Raw genomic sequence first — 24,385 nt, 5'->3', positions numbered from 1 at the left:
GCACAAGTTACAAATATCACAGTTACAAATAGTAGCTAGCTAGAAATTGCACAAAAAATAGTTTTTCTAAGATTTCAAATAAAAGGAAAGTAGACAATGAATGTAGGGTTTCCAGCAAGAGTCAAAATATTTCTTTATTGAAGTATCAAAGAGAGCATCCGCTGTCCTGAAACACTACAACTTGTCCCGACACTTCAAGACGAAGCATGCAGAGAAATATAGGAATGTGTCCTCTGAGCAGAGGGCAGGTGCATCGAAGGAGTTACTTGCTCAGTTGCAAAAGCAGCAAGGACTTTTCACAAAACTGCATTCAGCAAACGACTGAAATGCGAGAGCTAGCTATGTACTGTCCCACAAAATTGCTAAACATAGCAAGCCATTCGCTGAGGGTGAATTCATTAAAGAATGTTTAATTGACTCTGCAAATGATACTTTGCCCCGACAAGAAGAGCTGTTTGAAAATGTTTCCCTGTCAAGATGAACAGTGACACGCCGTGTTGAGGACATCACAGAGAATATGGAACAACAGTTGAAAGACAATGTAAAACTTCATTGTCGGAACTAGAAGCACAAGCATTTCGCTACACTCGCAATAACATCTGCTAACCATGTGTATGTGAGAAATACATTTGATTTGATTTAAAGGATTTCACCTATTTCTCCGTGGCCCTGGATGAGAGCAGTGATGTGACATGGTGCAGTTGTTGATATTCTTACGAGGCATAACCCCAGAAATTGAAATTACAGAAGAGCTTGCTTCAGTGCTGTCAATGAAGAGCACAACCACAGGGAAAGATGTATTGGTGGAGGTTAATAAGTGTGGGGCAAAGCTGTTGACTGAGTTTTGAAAAGTTATCCAGTGTGACCACTGATGGGTTCCCTAACTTGACAGGAAAACATGTTGGCCTTTTGAAAAGGATACAAGTTCAAATAGCTGAACTGAAGTCAGATCAGAAAATTATTTTCCTGCATTACATTATTTGTCAGGTGGTGCTCTGTAAATGTGTTCTGAAAATGAGCCATGTTGTGGATACAGTCACTAAAGTGGTGAAATTCATAAGAGCAAAATCTTTAAACCCACAGGCAGTTTGTCTCCCTGTTGGAAGAGACAGAGTCGGGTCATGTAGATCTCCCCTACCACATAAATGTGACATGGCTGAGTTTGGGGAAGGTGCTTAAAAGGTGTGTGTGGGACCTGAGGTCGGAGATTGCTGAGTTTTTGCAAATGTAAGGAAAATATGTGGATTTCCCTCAACTGCAAGGTAAAGAATAGTTGGCTGATGTTTCCTTCACCGTGAACATTATGGCCCTCATGAATGAACTGAATTCCAAACTACAAGGGAAGGGCCTTTTTGCACATCAAATGTACAGCCTTGTCAAAACCTTCAAGGGAATATTACTCCTCCTGACCAGCCAAGTAGAAGCCAACAATCTCACCCACCTTCTGACACTACTAGTCTGTTCCCTATGAGATGACCAGAGGGAGAAGTATACATCACTGCTGCGTGCTTTGAACGGTGAGTTTTCTCCTCGTTTTGAGGATTTGTGTTGGTGTTGGAAAATGACATGCTGTTGGTTTCCTCTCCTTTCACCTTCAATGTGGATAATACTCCCACTGACCTGCAACTTGAGCTTATCAATCTTCAGTCTGATGCAGTGATTGGAGAACTATTCAAAACAATGTCACTGATGAAGTTCTATGCATCTCTCAATGAACAAAACTTTCCAGATTAGGAGTCATGCTCAGATGTTTGGGTCAACCTATGTATGTGATCAGACATTTTCAGTGATGAAATATAACAAGTCAAGGCACAGATCATCTCTTACTGACTCTCAGCCATCCTGCGCATAGCGACGTCAGAAACTATACCTGACTTTACTTCTCCAGTCAATGCCCATTAGAGACTTCACTTCTCACACTGATTGTGTGTTTTAAATGTAATGTTGAGCTCAATCTCTTTCTTGTGTTTTTGTGTATACCCGTTAACAAGAGTTCTGTCCATGGTGCTGAATGCACAGTACTTTTCCCTCTGTGTAGTTCATTGCATGTTTAATAATGAAAATACCTACCAAAAGGAGATCATGGATGTGGTTATTTCTGTGTATGTTAAAAAAGTAAAAAATGTAGCATATCTGGATGTGATTTACAGTAGATATCTCTGTCAACACAGTCATACACATGATGTATAATCTTGTAATATAATTCCGGCCCGCGATGGCGAAAATACATTCTAATGTTGCCCTCCATGGAAAAAAGCCTGCTCTAGATGATGTATCAAGGGGAAATAAAGCTTTATTTAAAAACAGATTGGAGTTTTTAGAGGAACTTGAAAAAAGGTTTACAGTATGTCCACGGACACTGTGCTCAGTATGTCCACAGACACTGTGCTCAGTATGTCCACAGACACTGTGCTCAGTATGTCCACAGACACTGTGCTCAGTATGTCCACGGACACTGTGCTCAGTATGTCCACAGACACTGCTCGGTATGTCCACAGACACTGCTCGGTATGTCCACAGACACTCTGCTCGGTATGTCCACAGACACTGTGCTCAGTATGTCCACGGACACTGTGCTCAGTATGTCCACGGACACTGCTCAGTATGTCCACAGACACTGCTCGGTATGTCCACAGACACTCTGCTCGGTATGTCCACAGACACTGCTCGGTATGTCCACAGACACTGCTCGGTATGTCCACAGACACTCTGCTCAGTATGTCCACAGACACTGTGCTCAGTATGTCCACGGACACTGTGCTCAGTATGTCCACAGACACTGCTCGGTATGTCCACAGACACTGCTCGGTATGTCCACAGACACTCTGCTCGGTATGTCCACAGACACTGTGCTCGGTATGTCCACAGACACTGCTCGGTATGTCCACAGACACTCTGCTCGGTATGTCCACAGACACTCTGCTCGGTATGTCCACAGACACTCTGCTCGGTATGTCCACAGACACTCTGCTCGGTATGTCCACAGACACTGTGCTTGGTATGTCCACAGACACTCTGCTCGGTATGTCCACAGACACTCTGCTCGGTATGTCCACAGACACTCTGCTCGGTATGTCCACAGACACTGCTCGGTATGTCCACAGACACGGTGCTCGGTATGTCCACAGACACGGTGCTCGGTATGTCCACAGACACGGTGCTCGGTATGTCCACAGACACTGTGCTCGGTATGTCCACAGACACTGTGCTCGGTATGTCCACAGACACTGTGCTCGGTATGTCCACAGACACTGTGCTTGCATGTAATAAATAGTCTAGTTTCATGTAAACTTCAACTAGTATACCATTTTTATGATTTATGGACAAACTACACCAAAATATTTTGTGTTTTATTCAAATAAATAAAACATTTAAATAAAATGACCCGAGAATTTAATCCGGACACATTTCGGTAATGAGAATTTGGGGTGAAAATTTACCAAATTCCGGTGAAAATGTATTTAAAATAAGACACTTTCTTGAAAAACTAGACATCTTAGTCCTCGGAATTATGGTTTATTTTTGCAGATGCATCATGGTTTTGTAACTCAATTTTCTACAGACATTTTAAAACTGGTTTCACGAGAATCACCCATTTGGATTATGGTAATTCATATAAACAGAACATGTCCAGGATGCAACGATGTGCGGTCCTTCTTACCGAATTCTGATGCGCACTTTGAAGATGTTAGAACAACTGTCCACATGTACTTGGTCCTTCTGTAGCTCAGTTGGTAGAGCATGGCGCTTGTAACGCCAGGGTAGTGGGTTCGATTCCCGGGACCACCCATACGTAGAATGTATGCACACATGACTGTAAGTCGCTTTGGATAAAAGCGTCTGCTAAATGGCATATATTATTATTATATATTACTTTTCTCAGGCAACAAGATGAGTAGCGAACAGCCTACTATTTACTATCCCCTGTAGAATAAAAGTTTGCCCATTCTATTGGTCCGCTTATCGACAAGAAATAACCGATTCCTAACAGACCTTGGGACAGTGTGGGACGCTAGATCCCAAATTCATACAACTAGTAGGCTCGGGCTACATAATTATAACAAAATAAAAACAATGAGTCTGATGCAACAGATCAGAACCTTTTAACTTCTAATGTTGATAAAGTATTATTTCTTCAGCATTATAAGCTCAGCAATGCATAATGCAGTAAGCTACGTGCAAATGTTCGTTCAATAATGCTATTAGTGGGAAAACACTGTTGTCAAAAAACGCAATGCACATGTGAGCAGTTTCATGTGACAGAGATGAAAATATCCCTTAGAAATGTTGAAAGAGGGGAGATCTAATATGCAACTAGCATGTTTTTTATTTATTTATTTGACCTTTATTTAACTATGGAAGTCAGTTAAAGAACAAATTCTTATTTTCAATGACGGCCTGGGAACAGTGGGTTAACTTCCTTGTTCAGGGGAAGAACGACAGATTTGTACCTTTTGCTAATATGACTAGGATTGTCTTTGGCTACTGGACAATGAAAGAAGTTGATTTAAAATAATTGTCTCCATGGATATCATCTGATTTTGTCTCGGCTACTTTGAAGCAAGGTAAGACATGCTCTTCACAGATGAATCCTGGTTTCAACTGTACTGGGCAGATGGCAGACAGAGCAGCGTGAATGGTGTCATGTGGGCGAGCAGTTTGCTTATGTCAAAGTTGGGAACGCTTGTGAAATTGATGCATGTTGCGTTTTATATTTTTGTTCAGTGTAGTATGATTACTTACTTTGTTTGTCATGTTCTTATTTTTATTTCTCATGTTTTTGTTCTACCTTATCCTATTTTTAGTATTACACAGTATTACTTTCAAGAAAAGCATTTCACTGTACTTGACATTTAACTACATGCGACATTAAACTAAGACTAATATATGGTTTTCAGTAATAACTATTTCAAGTTATTTTTACATTTCAAGCGGAACTCGATCACTCACCTCTTATGCTGCTTGCTCAACAGTGGATCTTCATGTTTGCGCCACATGCTTTTTTGTGAACTCATTTGTTTAAAATATATTTTCTTTCTTTTGGGGGGGTTGTATTGGAAATCATACTGTAGGTACTTCAAAAGTAGACGGAATACCACCGAAGCCTAGTGTGTACCTCAAACTGTAACCTGGTATGAATTGGAGTTAGAATGATTTACAATAAGCTTACACTTCCAATGCATCCTCAACAAAGCAAACTGAAAACAGGGTTGAAACCGGTTTGGAATGATGTGCATTTTACATGCATTTCCAATGTATATTCCTCAAACCTAATCTAAAACCGGGTTTGAATGGTATGCATTTCCTACACACTGTGTAACTAACTGTCTGACTATCCTTTGCTAAAATACCCCAACATACTCCACGTATAGCCTTTTTATTCAGGTATTTATATCGATCTAAAATTTTCCGCGGTGTGTGTCCCTGGAGGTTCGCCACCCAGGGAGACAAGAGAGTTCGTTTGGACTGGGAGGTGAGCATTCAGAATTGATGAGAGACTATTGGAGCATTGAAAATGGGAGCGAGCTGCTCTCGTCCTCCGGGTTTTTCCCAGCTAGCGAGAGACTTCACGTCTCCAACCGTGGATGGCCACGCTCCACTCTCGGTTGTTATAGCAACAGGCTGCTGGAGGACTGTATAGGAGTGTTTAGATAATAAAAAAGGCATCTGTAGTAATAGTACGCCGTGGGGATATCTAGGCTAATGATAGTATACCATTGTAATATCCTGCCTGTGTTAAGCTACTTCTAGATGTTAAACACTGGCTTACGAATGCAGCAAGAAATCCTTATATTGACTAGCCTAATCTTCTTGATATTTATTTGAAGAGTTACATTTTATTGAATAAAGGCCACTGGGCTAGCTTTTTTCCACCCTAGATAATTGCTCAAATGCGTTAATATTAGTAAGCTGCTATTCTGACGTACATCGATATCATGGAATTGTTTGTAAAAGGCCAGAAATAGTCGTTTACCAAATACCAATTTTAACAGCATTTGAGCTATGCTCCGTCTCTTGAATATTGCCCATTTTGGAAGGGAGCATAATGTGATTTGGAAATGGCATGCATTGTGTTTTCTACAGCTCTAGACAAGGCAGTGTTTGACATTTAGCAAAATATGAACAAACCCACTCTGTTCACTCAAGGCAGGCAGAGTATTTGGCTTTTTCCTAAGACGCTGATGAATGATACCACTTGTTAATCAAAGAACAATTCATTGTGATCGATCAGCAAGGATTCTTAATTAAACACACTGAAGCTCACAAGTGTCTATCTCCTTTACAGGGAAATCTTCCTTGACTATACAGTTTGTGGAAGGCCAGTTTGTCGACTCATATGACCCAACTATAGAAAACAGTAAGTATGTGTGTGTGTGTGATCTCATTCCCTCTCCCCTGCTGCTGGCCTGTGTTGGTAGGGCTAGCCACCCATCCAGGTCTCTGAGTTCTGCTGGACCACAGCCAGGTGCATTTATCTACACTCCTCATTCATGGTGAAGCTCACACTACACACACACACCCACACAGTACCAGTCAAGAGACACACCTGCTCATTCAAGGGTTTTTCTTTATATTTACTATTTTCTACATTGTAGAATAGTGAAGACATCAAAACTATGAAATAACACATGGAATCATGTAGTAACCAAAAAAGTGTTCAACAAATCAAAATATATTTTATATTTGAGATTCTTTAAAGTAGCCACCCTTTGCCTTGATGACAGCTTTGCACACTCTTGGCATTCTCTCAACCAGCTTCATGAGGAATGTTTTCCAACGGTCTTGAAGGAGTTCCCACATATGCTGAGCAGTTGTTGGTTGCTTTTCCTTCACTCTGTGGTCCAACTCATCCCAAAGCATCTCGATTTGTTTGTCAGGGGATTGTGAAGGCCAAGTCATCTGATGCCGCACTCCATCACTCTAATTTTTGATCAAATAGCCCTTACACAGCCTCTCATTGCTCACGTAGCACTCCGGCACTCAACGCCCTTTCCTCCAGCTCCGCTAAAAAAACTGCATCTCTGAATTCGCTCCAGAATGTTTTTGTTTAAAAAATATAACTTAACAAACACCCCATCTGCCTTTGTGACTGTACCGATTGATTTTGGAAGTAGGCTATCGTAAGAAGCTTGGGCTCCCGAGTGGTGCAGCGGTCTAAGGCACTGCATCTCCGTGCTAGAGGCGTCACTACAGACCCTGGTTCGATTCCAGGCTGTGTCACAACCACTCATGATTAGGAGTCCCATAGAGCGGCGCACCATTGGCCCAGCATCTTTAGTGTTTGGCCAGGGTAGGCCGCCATAGTAAAGAATATGTTCATAACTGACTGGCCTAGGTAAATAAAGGTTAAATAAAAAAGTCTTCATTTCTACATCTACAACATGTCATAGGCCTCATCGGGACCCACCTGATGATATTTGGCACTGTGTTAAACAACTGTCTTTGTCTCTAATCTATTGATGATCAGATACTTTAGTTGTAACTTGCTCTGTTGCGCTCACATTTTACAGTTAATAGAACACTTTAGCGCTTACAAACTTAGACTCCTCTTTTTTTTAAATAAAAATATAAATACTGTATAAAGCATGTAAAGTGTTGGTCCCATGTTTCATGTGCTGAAATCAAAGATTCCAGAAATTCTCCATAAGCACAAGAATGTCTCTAATTTTCTTCACAAATTTTGTTTACATCCCTGTTAGTGAGCATTTCTCAATTGCCAAGATAATCCATCCACCTGATAGGTGTGGTATATCAAGAAGCTGATTTTAAATAGTATGATCCTTACACAGGTGCACCTTATGCTGTGGACAATAAAAGGCCACTCTAAAATGTGCAGTTTTGTCACTCAACAAAATGCCGAGATGTTTCACGTTTTGGGGGAGCGTGCAATTGGCATGCCGACTGCAGAAATGTCCACCAGAGCTGTTGCCAGAGAATTGTTTTAGAGAATTTGGTAGTACATCCAACCGGCCTCACAACCGCAGACCATGTGTAACCATGCCAGCCCAGAACCTCCACATCCGGCTTCTTCACTTGACTAATGTGAAGAAATAACAGTTTATCAACATTTTAAGCTATACATTCTGATCTGTTGCGTCAGCCACATTGCTTAAAAAATATTTTTTGATGCTAGTTGTTGTATTAATTTGGGATCTTTCTCAGATGGTTTGGAATATTTATTTATCACACAGAATAGAATAGGTCGACTTTTGTACTATGGGTGATAGTAGATTGACATAGGCTAGTGCTTTTGCTGTTTGTGAGGCCTACTCATCTTGTTGGCTGATGTCGTGTCTTTACTATCATTAAATGAAGACTTTTAGTTTTATCAAAGATTCTCTGTAATTTAGCATTTCGTGATGAACTAATCAGGCAAATGTAATTAACGAGGAAGTTGGGGCACCAAGGAAAATATTCAGATTACAAAGTCATAATTTTCCTAATACAACTTTTCAGATATTTTAATATCTGATCAATTAGTCTTCTTAATGAATTAATTATTTATTTTACCTCACGTTAGTCTCATTCCAAACGTCGAAAATTGTTGGTTATCTGCACAAACCCAGTCTTCACTATGAGTCATCCATACATCAATTGCCTTAAATCATTTATTTATTAACTAACTAAACAATCACAGAAGTGCACACACAAACAAACAAAGTATATATGGTTACAAGAAATGATAGGGGAATGTGCCCTAGTGGGCTAAACCGGCATGGCGGCTTGTTAGACAATAGGGTAGTGGGAGTCACTACAGAGTTGATAATTCTAACAATTGAAATGCTAATCCTCTGCACATGAATACTCACTCATTCGGGAACAATTGCAAACAATATATATATATTTACGCTCAGTGTGTCGTTGGGATCTCTGTTGAAAAGTTTGTTTCTGTTGGAGAGTGTCCGTCCTCTCTCTTTCTCTCTTTCTCTATCTATCTATCTCTCTCTCTGTTGTGGTTAGATTAGATAGTTCAGAGTGACATTCATTCATTGCGTTATAGAATAGATGTTTCGGCGGTTGTCGGTCTTCCCGTTCAATGATACCGAATTCCTAGCTGCAGACTAGTAATTAATATCAGACTTGTTCTTATTCTGTCGGTATCGATAGTCTAAGAGTTTAACCACGTGGGATGGTTAAAAGATTCAGCAGTCTGGTCTCAAACCTTTGTCCTCTCGTAATTGAGAGCAACATGGTCTGTTGAGAACTTCTCAAAGTGGGGTTTTTATTCGGGATTGCAGAAAAAGCTGTATCATGATGCCAGGTCCTAACTGTGCTCCTGGGCGGTCCTCTGATTTAGTTAAACTCAAAGGGGAATTGGAGTTCCCTTTATTCAACAGTTCAAAATCACATTACACATTTTTACAAACAGTATCATCCTCACTCATTCATCCTATAGAACAATTAGATGTAAACCTCATATCTGAGGCTATTACAGTGGGGCAAAAAAGCATTTAGTCAGCCACCAATTGTGCAAGTTCTCCCACTTAAAGATATGAGAGAGACCTGTAATTTTCATCATAGGTACACTTCAACTATGACAGACAAAATGAGAGAAAAAAATCAATCCAGAAAATCACATTGTATAATTTTTTAATGAATTTATTTGCAAATTATGGTGGAAAATAATTATTTGGTCAACCTACAAACAAGCCAGATTTATGGCTCTCACAGACCTGTAACTTCTTCTTTAAGAGGCTCCTCTGTCCTCCACTCTTTACCTGTATTAATGGCACCTGTTTGAACTTGTTATCAGTATAAAAGACACCTGTCCACAACCTCAATCAAGTTACACTCCAATCACCACAATGGCCAAGACCAAAGAGCTGTCAAAGGACACCAGAAACAAAATTGTAGACCTGCACCAGGCTGGGAAGACTGAATCTGCAATAGGTAAGCAGCTTGGTTTGAAGAAATCAACTGTGGGAGCAATTATTAGGAAATGGAAGACATACAAGACCACTGAATCTCCCTTGATCTGGGGCTCCACGCAAGATCTCACCCCGTGGGGTCAAAATGAACACAAGAACGGTGGGCAAAAAGAACTTGCACAATTGGTGGCTGACTAAATACTTTTTTTGCCCCACTGTATATAAACAACGTTATGGTAATGTATATTGTCTCTCATGAGTTTCACAAAATTATACCAAACGGACCAGTTCGTAGCTGGATTCTTCACTGATCTTTTATACCTTCTCCAGAACATAAATGTTGACTTCTCTGCCGCCAGTTAAACACCCTTACACTAACATAAGGATAACTCAGAGTATGCTATTCTGTTGTTCTGAAATAGACTACATTTTCTTCATATCATCCTTCTTTAGACCTGTCTAAAATAAGTAATGGATTTATTGTGAAGGTGTAGGATTTATTAGACTTTTTAAAATGGCTTGTAGGCTATGTGTGGAAGACAGGAGATGCTAGATGTGTTTATGTTAATTAACAGTCAATCACAGTGAGACCGACAGTTATTTGCTTGACAATCACCGGCTGACGAAATTTCGTGCCCGCCACAGCCCTAATCATGATACACGTTTTTGGTATGGCATTGCTCCCGGAGAACACAATTGATTGTATGGTACAGTAGCTTCGCAAAGTCCGAGGTTACATTTGTGTATGTGTGTGTGTGTGTGTGTACCTGCCTACTGTATCTACAGTGCCTATGGCTCGGGAAGCTTCCATCCATGCAGCCCACGGTGAAGGGAACGTTCAGTTATTTTTAGCCAGCCAGGGCTTATTTTTTTCTGAATGAAAAGCTTGATCTGCCTCTGCTGCATTCTCTAAGCCCAAGAACGTAGAACGATTACCATAATAAATTGTGCTACAAACATGATTCTACTATACTACAGTAGCGATGTGGATTTGGCTGGCTTTCCGTTTGTGTGTGTGTGTGTGTGTGTGCGTGTGTGCGTGTGTGCGTGTGTGTGGTGCTTAAATAAGCAACTGCAGCAAACTCCCTCAGTTAATTTGAGGCCCCAGCCCACCTGCCACACAAACACACGCACAGCTCCACTGTCACCCAAAGTAACAGCCCAATCAGAATCTGTCTCAGTCCCAAAAGTTATATTTCGGTTTCATCTGACCATCCGACATTCTCCCAATCTTCTTCTGGATCATCCAAATGCTTTCCAGCAAACTTCAGACGGACCTGGACATGTACTGGCTTAAGCAGGGGGACACGTCTGGCACTGCAGGATTTTGAGTCCCTGGCGGCGTAGTGTGTTCCTGATGGTAGGCTTTGTTACTTTGGTCCCAGCTCTCTGCAGGTCATTCACTAGGTCCCCCCGTGTGGTTCTGGGATTTTTGCTCACCATTCTTGTGATCATTTTGACCCCACGGGGTGAGATCTTGCGTGGAGCCCCAGATCGAGGGAGATTATCAGTGGTCTTGTATGTCTTCCATTTCCTAATAATTGCTCCCACAGTTGATTTCTTCAAACCAAGCTGACCTGGTCAATGACCTGAAGAGAGCTGGGACCACAGTCTCAAAGAAAACCATTAGTAACACACTACGCCGTCATGGATTAAAATCCTGCAGCACACGCAAGGTCCCCCTGCTCAAGCCAGCGCATGTCCAGGCCCGTCTGAAGTTTGCCAATGACCATCTGGATGATCCAGAGGAGGAATGGGAGAAGGTCATGTGGTCTGAGGCAAAGATATAGCTTTTTTGTCTACACTCCACTCGCCATGTTTGGAGGAAGAAGGATGAGTACAACCCCAAGAACACCATCCCAGCCATGAAGCATGGAGGTGGAAACATCATCCTTTGGGGATGCTTTTCTGCAAAGGGGACAGGATGACTGCACCGTATTGAGGGGAGGATGGATGGGGCCATGTATCGCGAGATCTTGGCCAACAACCTCTTTCCCTCAGTAAGAGCATTGAAGATGGGTCTTCCAGCATGACAACGACCCGAAACACACAGCCAGGGTAACTAAGGAGTGGCTCCATAAGAAGCATCTCAAGGTCCTGGAGTGGCCTAGCCAGTCTCCAGACCTGAACCCAATAGAAAATCTTTGGAGGGAGCTGAAAGTCCAGCGACAGCCCCGAAACCTGAAGGATCTGGAGAAGGTCTGTATGGAGGAGTGGGCCAAAATCCCTGCTGCAGTGTGTGCAAACCTGGTCAAGAACTACAGGAAACGTATGATCTATGTAATTGCAAACAAATATTAAGTTCTGCTTTTATGATGTATCAAATACTTATGTCATGCAATAAAATGCTAATTAATTACTTAAATCATACAATGTGATTTTCTGGATTTTTGTTTTAGATTCCGTCTCTCACAGTTGAAGTGTACCTATGATAAAAAATTAGACCTCTACATGCTTTGTAAGTAGGAAAACCTGCAAAATCGGCAGTGTAACAAATACTTGTTCTCCACCCTGTAGTTGTCTGGCATGAGTACCAAAGAGTCATTCTATATCCCAACCGAGTTGTAATGTAAATGTGTGTAAGATCATGATAATGAATGAGCCCCTGTGCTCTAGGCTATGTTTCACAGTCTATTGACAGGACTGTAGATGGGTAGAATGATTTAGGAACTCCCAAGTGCAGTACTTTAGTTTTCTACCTTTCTCTTTCCTCAGCATTTACAAAGATGATCACAGTGAATGGTCAGGAGTACCTCCTGCAGTTGGTGGACACAGCCGGACAGGTGAGTCCTTCTTACTAGTAGAGAGATCACTTGCATATCAGAATGTTGTGGTCAGACTGCCAGTGGGCCACTATATTATGTGAGCTCTAATGTAATTGGCAGAACATTTATTTTTAATACCAGGTGTAGATTAGATTTCCAAATGTTTTTTTACCTAGGTTGAAGACTACAAGGTTAAGACAACGGGATTGCTAGTTAGCAGCGGCGCTAGTAGTTAGCAGTGGCGCTAGTAGTTAGCAGCGGCGCTAGTAGTTAGCAGCGGCGCTAGTAGTACGCAGCGGCGCTGGTCCCATGAATTTGTTTATTTCTGAACGCTTCCATGGAATTATTACACTGTCTTGTATTTTTTACCTCAATTTTTACTATCATAGAACATCTACTTTATATTTGTGATGTTCCACTCTCGGCAGGATGAATACTCCATTTTCCCACAGACCTACTCCATAGACATCAACGGCTACATTTTGGTGTATTCTGTCACTTCGAATAAAAGGTAGGTAGCTCCGCTCGCCCCATCCTTCCTTCACACTGCTGCTAAAGCATTGTTACTGCAAAATTAACCCATGTGGATTCATCCCTGAGAGATCTAGCCGCTCAAGGTTTCTCTGAATCGATCTTGTGTTTATCTCTCTAGTAAAAGGCATGAATCAACCATTGACGCTATTATTGATCTGTGCATTATACATCTGTCTGTATGCTATTCTATAGAACAGGGCTCCTGTATGTTGTAGTACAGAACAGGTATTCCTGCGTAGCTAAAATAGATGTAGCGTGGATGTGAATCAGAGATGGTCATTTCGAGCTGTGGGTTTGCGCATGCAGGCATGTGTGTGCTAATTTGCCTCCACATCAGCTGGAGATTTAAATAAAATGACTCCATCTATCTCTCTCATCTCTCTTAACCACACCATTTTTTCTCTCGTCCTCGCACCGGGCATTTCTCTCCATCCAACTCTCTCGCCTCACTCCATCCATCACTCAATTACTCCCTTGTTCCTTTTCTCTCCCTCTCTCTCTTTCCCTCTCTCTCTCTGTTAATATGAGAATGAAAAAGTAGAAAAGTTCTCCTGGGCGCAGCAGTAGAAATCTGATCGGATTTGGACAGATTTAAAGGGGAATAACGGCACATTGTGAAAATGTGTCTGTTCCTAACTCCTGAACTGTCTTGTCAAAGTGTGTACCTTTCTCACTTAGGGAGGGCGAGGTAGAGCGAGAGCTGCTAGAGCGTGAGCTACTTCACAGGGTTATACAGCCCCCCCCCCCTCCACTCACTGCAGTTCTAAATAGAACTTTGTGGAATAACTCAAATCTACAAATAATCTCAACGTTCTGTCACAGCAAAAGTACTACATTCGGGAAGTCCAATCGATTGTGAGATGTTGCATGCACATTATATGTGATCAATTTGGGTCGCGGGTTCACAATATAACCGTTTCTGAGATCTCAACCAAGCTAGGAGGAAAGGAGCCAACCTAATCCCGCCTCCCACTTTTACATTGCAACCTCATTGGACATAATTTCATCTGCCAATCAACATTGTCCATCTTCCCTCTCTGACTGTAGGCTACATCCCTCGTTGCATGGTGTAGTCAGATCATTATGGCAAAATATACAGTATCTACTAAAATGAGAGGTAAAGACTAGGGAGTGTGCAACATAATGTGAATTTCATAGGATGACACATATGGTTTATAAGGCAAATGTATGCAAATGTGTAGTTAGATTGTAACTTTCCTACAGTAGCCAGCTGACAGCAAACATATCGTTGTGAAATCATTTTGGCTGCAGATATAATAGACAGCCTAGACACTGATGCGTGCGTCTATTGAAATGTGATATATGCTCACTGTCAAAGTATTATTAACTAACATTTACATGTTCAAATCTGCAGAAGAATGACAATCATTTACTCAATTATACAGGGGACTTGCAAGAGAATGTTATAATGTAGGCAGAATTTGATCAAATGGAAAAGTATTCTTACAGCCTATGTTTGCATCAAATACCCTACTCCTTGAAAAGTGATGTATTGATTATATATAGCATACGTGATGAATTATGATCACTGCAATCAACAGCTACAGTGTTGCTCATTGGATTACCCCATACCATGGAACAGACCATGTGAAAGTTTATAAAGACAAAAGGAGGACACGTGGAATTATTTTAATTGGATTGATGGTTGACATGACAAAGGTAGGCGGATATTCTTATCTGAAATGTGGGTGAAACTTTGCTTTGGTGTACAGTACATTGTCACGTGTGGTGTGATTTGGTGGGCATTCTAGTTTTCTATTTCTTTGTTGGCCGGGTAGGGTTCCCAATTCAGAGGCAGCTGTCTATCGTTGTGTCTGATTAGGAATCATACTTAGGCAGCCTGTTTTCCACCCTAGTTTGTGGGATCTTGTCTTTGTATAGTTGCTGTTTAGCACTACAGAGTTTTACGTTTCATTTAGATATATATATATATCTTGTTTATTTTTTTTAATCATTTTTTTTTTTTGGTGCTCATTTAATAAAGTACGATGAACACTTTCCACGCTGCGCTTTGGTCTCACTCATTCAACGACGGACGTAACATACATTCAGAAAGTATTCAGACCCCTTTACTTTTTCCACATTTTGTTACGTTACAGACATATTCTAAAATTGATTACATTGTTTTTTTCCTTGTCAATTTACACACAATACCCCATAATAACAAAGCAAAACAGGTTTCTAGACATTTTTGCAAATGCATTAAAAATACAAACGGAAATACCACATTAACATAAGTATTCAGGCCCTTTACTCAGTACTTTGTTGAAGCACCTTTGTCAGCGACTACAGCCTTGTGTCTTCTTTGGTATGACACTACAAGCTTGGCACATCTGTATTTGGGGAGTTTCTTCCATTCTCCTCTGCAAATCCTATCAAGCTCTGTCAGGTTGGGTGGTGAATGTTATTGTCAGGTCCCTCCAGAGATGTTCGTTTATGTCCGGGCTCTGGCTGGGCCACTCAAAGACATTCAGAGACTTGTCCCGAAGTGACTCCTGCGTTGCCTTAGCTGTGTGCTTAAGGTCGTTCTCCTGTTGGAAAATATATATATAAATATATTTTAGAATAAGGCTGTAAGGTAACAAAATGTGGAAAAGGGGAAGGGGTCTGAATAGTTTCCGAATGCACTGTACATTTCTCCAGCTCATTAGATGTGTTTCGTGCACGGGACTTGAACCAGGATGAACTCCCACCTTGTAAAAGCCTTATAGCCTATTGCGCAATTTCTATATTCCAAAATGATTTGCTTGGCAGAGATCTCAGAGAAGGTACAGTTGTGAACCCGTGACCCACATTTATCACATAAAATGTATAAGCTATATCTCACAATCCATTGGACTTCCCTGACTGTTGTATTTTTTTTAATTTTTTTTTATTTCACCTTTATTTAACCAGGTAGGCTAGTTGAGAACAAGTTCTCATTTGCAACTGCGACCTGGCCAAGATAAAGCATAGCAGTGTGAACAGACAACACAGAGTTACACATGGAGTAAACAATTAGCAAGTCAATAACACAGTAGAAAAAAAAATAGAAAAAAAATGGGCAGTCTATATACAATGTGTGCAAAAGGCATGAGGAGGTAGGCGAATAATACAATTTTGCAGATTAACACTGGAGTGATAAATGATCAGATGGGCATGTACAGGTAGAGATATTGGTGTGCAAAAGAGCAGAAAAGTAAATAAATAAAAACAGTATAAAAACAGTATGGGAATGAGGTAGGTGAAAAGGGTGAGCTATTTACCTATAGACTATGTACAGCTGCAGCGATCGGTTAGCTGCTCGGATAGCTGATGTTTGAAGTTGGTGAGGGAGATAAAAGTCTCCAACTTCAGCGATTTTTGCAATTCGTTCCAGTCACAGGCAGCAGAGTACTGGAACGAAGGCGGCCGAATGAGGTGTTGGCTTTAGGGATGATCAGTGAGATACACCTGCTGGAGCGCGTGCTACGGATGGGTGTTGCCATCGTGACCAGTGAACTGAGATAAGGCGGAGCTTTACCTAGCATGGACTTGTAGATGACCTGGAGCCAGTGGGTCTGGCGACGAATATGTAGTGAGGGCCAGCCGACTAGAGCATACAAGTCGCAGTGGTGGGTGGTATAAGGTGCTTTAGTGACAAAACGGATGGCACTGTGATAGACTGCATCCAGTTTGCTGAGTAGAGTGTTGGAAGCCATTTTGTAGATGACATCGCCGAAGTCGAGGATCGGTAGGATAGTCAGTTTTACTAGGGTAAGCTTGGCAGCGTGAGTGAAGGAGGCTTTGTTGCGGAATAGAAAGCCGACTCTGGATTTGATTTTTGATTGGAGATGTTTGATGTGAGTCTGGAAGGAGAGTTTGCAGTCTATTTCAGCTGTGACAGATTGTTTATATTTTTTGTAGATGTGCGTTATTCCACAGAGTTCTATCTAGCGCTGCAGTGAGTGGGGGGGGCTGTATAACCCTGTAACTTAGCTCTCGCGCTAGCTTGACCTCGCTATCCCTGAACGAATCCGAGTTGTTTCGAAATGTCCCGTTATTCCTCTTTGAAATACAGAAGTGCATCAAAGCTGCATTTTCTCTCCTGTAATGCCTCCAGACTTCAGACATCTTAAATGACAACAGGATTCATACTGTGTCAAACTCTTTGTCCTGTGTAAGACCATCATACTGTAGTCTAGGCTAGAGAGTGTGTTTAATCCTAAATCCCCCTGGGTCCTATGGTAGTTGCCATGGGAGCGGGCCTAGGGAGACTTTCCCTGGAGAAAGCTGTTCCTAACCACATCCCATCACGTCTCTCTACTTTCCACTGGCCAGTTAATGCTGTCAAGTTGACTTAATGTCTCCATTGCTTTATGCATTTCTACTGACCAGCCCGGGGCTCAACATTCATTATTTAAATTGCGTCTCAAACCATGCATCAGGCCTGTCTGTATTATATACAGTGGGCCTCTACATTACAACCTATGGCACAGATTGATGGTTCTTCTCGGGAAAGATTTGATATGCTTAGTAGCCTATCATACAGATTTAAGCAATGGGTCAACCGCAACCGTCTTTGTTAGGCAACGTTCGTTAATGTACTCATCTCTCTCACACACACACACACACACACACACACACACACACACACACACACACACACACACACACACACACACACACACACACACACGGAGCGGCCGGGATAGGAGAATGCAGCTATGTGACATGGATTATTGTGTCGGACCACACTAAATTTGTCAATGTCAACCTTTCCTCCCATAAAGGATGCATTTAAGCACGAGAGAGAGTCTTCAAGTCTTCTAAGTTTTTACCTATGGAAGATTTCTTCAGAGAATTGATTGTTGTGTTGATACTCGTCTTGTCTACAGTACACTAGGACTTTGTTGAATGTTTTCACTTGTTACTTTGGCTGTTAAATAAAGGTTTGAATTACCTTTTTTTTTTTTTTTTTTCTGCTGCAGTTTTGAAGTAATAAAAGTTATCCACGAAAAATTATTGGATATGGTTGGTAAAGTACAGTAAGTACCTTATTCTCCTGTCTGTAAACATTTCTATCTGATTAATACCTGATTAATATGACTAACAGGACTTTTGTCTTCTGCAGAGTACCCATCATGTTGGTCGGAAACAAGAAAGATCTACACATGGAACGGTACTGTATGCCACACACACACACACACACACATACACACACAAACCGATAGTCTTCCCAGAGGAACCAGACAGTTTATTCCATTTTCAGCTTTAAATTAGCTTTAACTGGGATTTAATGTTCTTACTGTCTGTCGTTATGTTTGTACGAGTCCGTGGAGACCTGTTCAAAGACATTTAGTTCACAGACAGGACCAAATGGAGAGAAAGTATATTGCTTCAGCAGAGGGTGGGGAGCTGGAATAAACCTTTAGGACTTGATCTGCTGGAGTTTTATAGGCCTTGTCATAAAATCCCCACATCTTGCCATATTTGGCAGGGAGGGGAAATGTATATGCCATTTCCCTGGCTGTCCTGTCTGTTTTAGACCTTGACGCTAGCCTGGGAAACTGGACCAGTCTGCTCTCAGCTGTCTTTGGCTCTGACTCTGTTTTATAGACTGCAGGATCAGGTCGGTCTGCTGTGTGTTTGGGTCAGAGTGACGTTAGTTATACCTATAAATCGGGCAATGTTTATATGACCACATTTTTACCGGCATACTGTATGCCTTGCATCCTGTTGTGCAGCCAGCACTGGTGACGGGTGGGAGTAGGGGTGTGCAGATTTGGTTGGGCGTCTTTAAAAAAAATTGTATCCATTGAATATACAATTATGTTACTGGTCTGTGCAGCCTATAGGCTACATGGCTACGCCAAGCAAATTAAATCAATAGGGGGGTTCTACTAAGCTTTATGGAATTGTTTTAAGATGGTCATATCAAGGATTATTTAACCTATTTGATTTGGAATTTTAGGACCCGTTTCGATATTTAAAATAAAAGCTAACACTTTACGTTGTGACACAGCCATAACCATGTCATAATATGTCATAACATGATCATAACACTGTCATGAGACATATATTTTAACCTGTTGTGACATATATTGTGTTATTTTATGGCTGGTTATGACACCTACGTTAGGGTGTCAAAACCTACCACACAAGGCAAAACATTCCATTACATCAGTGTCGTGTCTTTGGCTATGCCGGATTAAGTGATATGACATGTTATTCTATAAAATACCCGATTGAGCTAATCATGTAAATGTAATTAACTAGAGTCGGGGCAACACAAAATAATATTTATAGAGCTGTTATCTTCCGAATAAACTCTTAAAGACCTAGTAATATTTTACATCAATAGCAGTCAATATTCATCGTCACCTTAATTCAGTCTCATCTGAAAGTTGTAAATTCTTGGTTATCTTCACGAACCCTGGCTAACAAGTAGAATCAGCAATACAAAATTGGGTTTATTTATTTACTAAATACCTAACTAATCACACACAATTAATCATACCTTGATTATAAATTACGTCATAAAGGAAAATGTCCCTAGTGGGTGGAACAGATATGACAGCTGGTTACACAAAAGAAAAGGGGCTGGGTTTGAGTGAAAGAGCGGGAAGACTGAGGGACAAAGGGAGAAGCTGTGCTGTCGTAAGTACAGTATATTATGCATTCTAAATTACCTCCCATTTGGAAAAGCAAAATGCAATAAATATTTACTCTGAGCTGCGTTTCGGTAGGTTGGTGGTAGATGGAAGGCCGTGTTGCCAAAACGAGTACTTTGTCCTTTGGAGAATGTCTCTGGTGGTCAATTGGATACGTTGTAGTAACGTCATTGTGTGGTAGCTGTATACTCTGTCTGTTCTTTCCTAGCCCATGTTTGCAACTGCTGTGGCTAACTCAACGGCTAGGAGGTATCACTTCTGTAGTGAATAAGAGTTCAAAGTTCAAACCATTCGCAACCAAAGCTCACGCTGAGGTTGGCTTAGTTCTGTAGTTGACATGTTAGTCCTTTTAACGCAGAGGCTGCAGACCTCACGTACTTGGAACAGGAGGTTACATTTTCGTCAAGGCTTTATATAGTGGAGCGAGAAGGGTGTGTCTGAAAGGTTTTATAACCCATGTCTCTTCACAGGGGCGGGCCACTGATTGAGCAGAGCCCTAACCTTATGAAAACCCAAATCTCTCATTTGGAAGCTAAAATTACATTTAATCTCTTCACCAATAATTTCATATTCAAACATTTAAATTGAACAACAATTCCATGTGACTCCGATAACTACAATGTGCAGACTTTCCACTGTAGAGTTTGTCTTCCTATCATTGAGGAGAATGTCCCAGATGACAACCGAACTGACATCATATTCATTAAGTACAACTGCATATGTTCAATTGGTCGGCTTACCAGAATATAGTTAATTTCCCCCCACCTTCTGATGTTCCCAGAATCTCTATGTTAACCAAGGATTTTTCAAATGTCACATCAGTGGGGTACAGAGAGGAAACAGGGGGAAGAGGTATTTATGACTGTCATAAACCTACACCCAGGCCAACGTCATGACAATAGCCTACGTCCCAACAGTATGTTTATGTTATATATTTATTTTAATTTTTTTATTTTATTGACTATATTAAATTATAATTATAAATGATTGATGTCATTGGTGTCAGACATGCACCTACATACCCCAATGCACTGTGTCTGATGACTGGGATGAATGCAGGAGCATATTTCAGGAGCAGGACAAGACACCCTCTTTGTGACTGACTGACTGACATAAGGGCATGTATGTGACAGGCCTGAGTAGCTTATATGATCATGATGGTCATAATACTTCTTGACAATGACAAAGTGTATTTTTGTTTTTCCAAATAAAGTGACACATGACTGTAAATAATTCATTACAAGAACAATGAATTTAAGAAACAAACTTTCCAAAGGAAAGGAAACTTCTTGGCAGGGAAAAAAACGAATTAGAATTACCAGCCATAAAATAACGCAATATTTATTTATTATTTCACCTTTATTTAACCAGGTAGGCCAGTTGAGAACAAGTTCTCAATTACCACTGTGACCTGGCAAAGCAGTGCGACACAAACAACAACACACATGGAATAAACAAACATACAGTCAATAACACAATTGAAAAAAAGTATATATACAGTGTGTGCAAATGAGGTAGGATAAGGGAGGTAAAGGCAATAAATAGGCCATAGTGGTGAAATAATTACAATTTAGCAATTAAACACTGGAGTGATAGATGTGCAGAAGATGAATGTGCAAGTAGAGATACTGGGGTGCAAAGGAGCAAAAATAAATAACAGTATGGGGATGAGGTAGTTGGATGGGCTATTTACAGATGGGCTATGTACAGGTGCAGTGATCTGTGAGCTGCTCTGACAGCTGGTGCTTAAAGTTAGTGAGGGAGATATGAGTCTCCAGCTTCAGCGATTTTTGCAATTCGTTCCAGTCAATATATGTAGTAAATAATATGGGTCATGACAGTGTTATGACCATATTATGTCATAACACAAGTTATATAAGCTGTTATGCCATTATGACATGGTAATGACTGTGTCATTATGTGTTATTACACTGGGCGTCAAGTAAAGTGTTATCCCCCAAAAATGTATACAAATATTTGATGAAACATTGAATTTGGCCTTACTGCTATTAGCCCATAGAAAAACATTGGATAATAGATTTATACATGGAAAAACCGATGGTCAAAAATAAATCAAAAGGAAGTTTGTTTTTAAGTGTCTGTCCTAAATCTGAGAGATATCAAAAAGATCAGGAAATTATTATTTTGTTTTTTTATCCCTACAAAAGAAATAATGTTAGGCACTAAACTACATCCATATGTACTTCCACTATCTTCAGACCTCTTGTGAGACCTCTTGGGTGTCCTAGAGCAACAACCGACATGTACTGTACATGTTCGTTAGAGTCTCATCTTTCCATAGATGTCATAGTTAGTAGTCATAGTTTCAAGGCCAAACCGTTTGGACGCTACAGATGTTTTTGTGAGAAGACTGGTTTTCAGGATGTCTCATAGTCTGGCAAACACCGCTGTAGCTCAGCCACCTTCCAGCGCAGATGAAGACACAGCCAATGCAAAAAAATATATATAGAGTGCCTTGCGAAAGTATTTGGCCCCCTTGAACTTTGCGACCTTTTGCCACATTTCAGGCTTCAAACATGAAGAGATAAAACTGTATTTTTTTGTGAAGAATCCACAACAAGTGGGACACAATCATGAAGTGGAACGACATTTATTGGATATTTCAAACTTTTTGAACAAATCAAAAACTGAACAATTGGGCGTGCAAAATTATTCAGCCCCTTTACTTTCAGTGCAGCAAACTCTCTCCAGAAGTTCAGTGAGGATCTCTGAATGATCCAATGTTGACCTAAATGACTAATGATGATAAATACAATCCACCTGTGTGTAATCAAGTCTCCGTATAAATGCACCTGCACTGTGATAGTCTCAGAGATCCGTTAAAAGCGCAGGGAGCATCATGAAGAACAAGGAACACACCAGGCAGGTCAGAGATACTGTTGTGAAGAAGTTTAAAGCCGGATTTGGATACAAAAAGATTTCCCAAGATTTAAACATCCCAAGGAGCACTGTGCAAGCGATAATATTGAAATGGAAGGAGTATCAGACCACTGCAAATCTACCAAGACCTGGCCGTCCCTCTAAACGTTCAGCTCATACAAGGAGAAGACTGATCAGAGATGCAGCCAAGAGGCCCATGATCACTCTGGATGAACTGCAGAGATCTACAGCTGAGGTGGGAGACTCTGTCCATAGGACAACAATCAGTCGTATATTGCACAAATCTGGCCTTTATGGAAGAGTGGCAAGAAGAAAGCCATTTCTTAAAGATATCCATAAAAAGTGTCGTTTAAAGTTTGCCACAAGCCACCTGGAGACACACCAAACATGTGGAAGAAGGTGCTCTGGTCAGATGAAACCAAAATTGAACTTTTTGGCAACAATGCAAAACGTTATGTTTGGCGTAAAAGCAACACAGCTCATCACCCTGAACACCCCATCCCCACTGTCAAACATGGTGGTGGCAGCATCATGGTTTGGGCCTGCTTTTCTTCAGAAGGGACAGGGAAGATGGTTAAAATTGATGGGAAGATGGAGCCAAATACAGGACCATTCTGGAAGAAAACCTGATGGAGTCTGCAAAAGACCTGAGACTGGGACGGAGATTTGTCTTCCAACAAGACAATGATCCAAAACATAAAGCAAAATCTACAATGGAATGGTTCAAAAATAAACATATCCAGGTGTTAGAATGGCCAAGTCAAAGTCCAGACCTGAATCCAATCGGGAATCTGTGGAAAGAACTGAAAACTGCTGTTCACAAATGCTCTCCATCCAACCTCACTGAGCTCGAGCTGTTTTGCAAGGAGGAATGGGAAAAATGTCAGTCTCTCGATGTGCAAAACTGATAGAGACATACCCCAAGCGACTTACAGCTGTAATCGCAGCAAAAGGTGGCGCTACAAAGTATTAACTTAAGGGGGCTGAATAATTTTGCACGCCCAATCTTTCAGTTTTTGATTTGTTAAAAAAGTTTGAAATATCCAATAAATGTCGTTCCACTTCATGATTGTGTCCCACTTGTTGTTGATTCTTCACAAAAAAATACAGTTTTATATCTCTATGTTTGAAGCCTGAAATGTGGGAAAAGGTCGCAAAGTTCAAGGGGGCCGAATACTTTCGCAAGGCACTGTATATATATATATAGCTTAAACAGACAGATTTTGTTGGGGATTTTTTAATGATTATGTTAATTAGATGTCCGCACGGGTGTGGACATAGACTCTAGGGGGTTAAACAGACAAGACAAACTTACATTCCCCTGCCCTGATCACATTCAACACAAATATACCACTACAGACTCTGGTTCGATTCCAGGCTGTATCACAACCTGCTGTGATTGGGAGTCCCATAGGGCAGTGCACAATTGGCCCAGCATTGTCCTGGAAAGGCCGTCATTGTAAATAAGAATTTGTTCTTTAACTGACTTGCCTAGTTAAATAAAGGTTACATTTTTAAAAATACAAATGTAAATATGTTATACTAAGAATGGAATAGAATAAAATAATAATAATAACATGTCCGAGGAATGTGTGGAACCGCTGTTATACTTAAACAAGTGGTATTTTTAAACAGAGACCGTGTCCTTATTTTTTAGAGTTTG

At 40.8% G+C, this 24,385-nt stretch overlaps 1 protein-coding gene across 3 annotated transcripts in view; it reads left to right on the top strand.

Moving 5' to 3' along the window:
• Window positions 1–24,385, top strand: part of LOC118370839 (GTP-binding protein Rheb) — a 32,141-nt gene that overhangs the window by 4,829 nt on the left and 2,927 nt on the right. Inside the window, exons 2-6 of one of the 3 annotated variants that reach the window (XM_035756023.1) lie at window positions 6,287–6,358; window positions 12,585–12,652; window positions 13,063–13,145; window positions 18,139–18,195; window positions 18,282–18,329. In XM_035756023.1, the coding sequence (XP_035611916.1) occupies window positions 6,287–6,358; window positions 12,585–12,652; window positions 13,063–13,145; window positions 18,139–18,195; window positions 18,282–18,329 (328 nt within the window). The remainder of the gene's footprint in view (window positions 1–6,286; window positions 6,359–12,584; window positions 12,653–13,062; window positions 13,146–18,138; window positions 18,196–18,281; window positions 18,330–24,385) is intronic. The other 2 variants (XM_035756041.1, XM_035756032.1) reach the window with 2 other exon arrangements.

Source organism: Oncorhynchus keta, chromosome 4, assembly GCF_023373465.1.
Source record: "Oncorhynchus keta strain PuntledgeMale-10-30-2019 chromosome 4, Oket_V2, whole genome shotgun sequence".
Lineage (NCBI taxonomy): Eukaryota > Metazoa > Chordata > Actinopteri > Salmoniformes > Salmonidae > Oncorhynchus > Oncorhynchus keta.
Note: the sequence above shows the minus strand (reverse complement) of the source record. Positions and strands in the feature narration are given on the sequence as shown.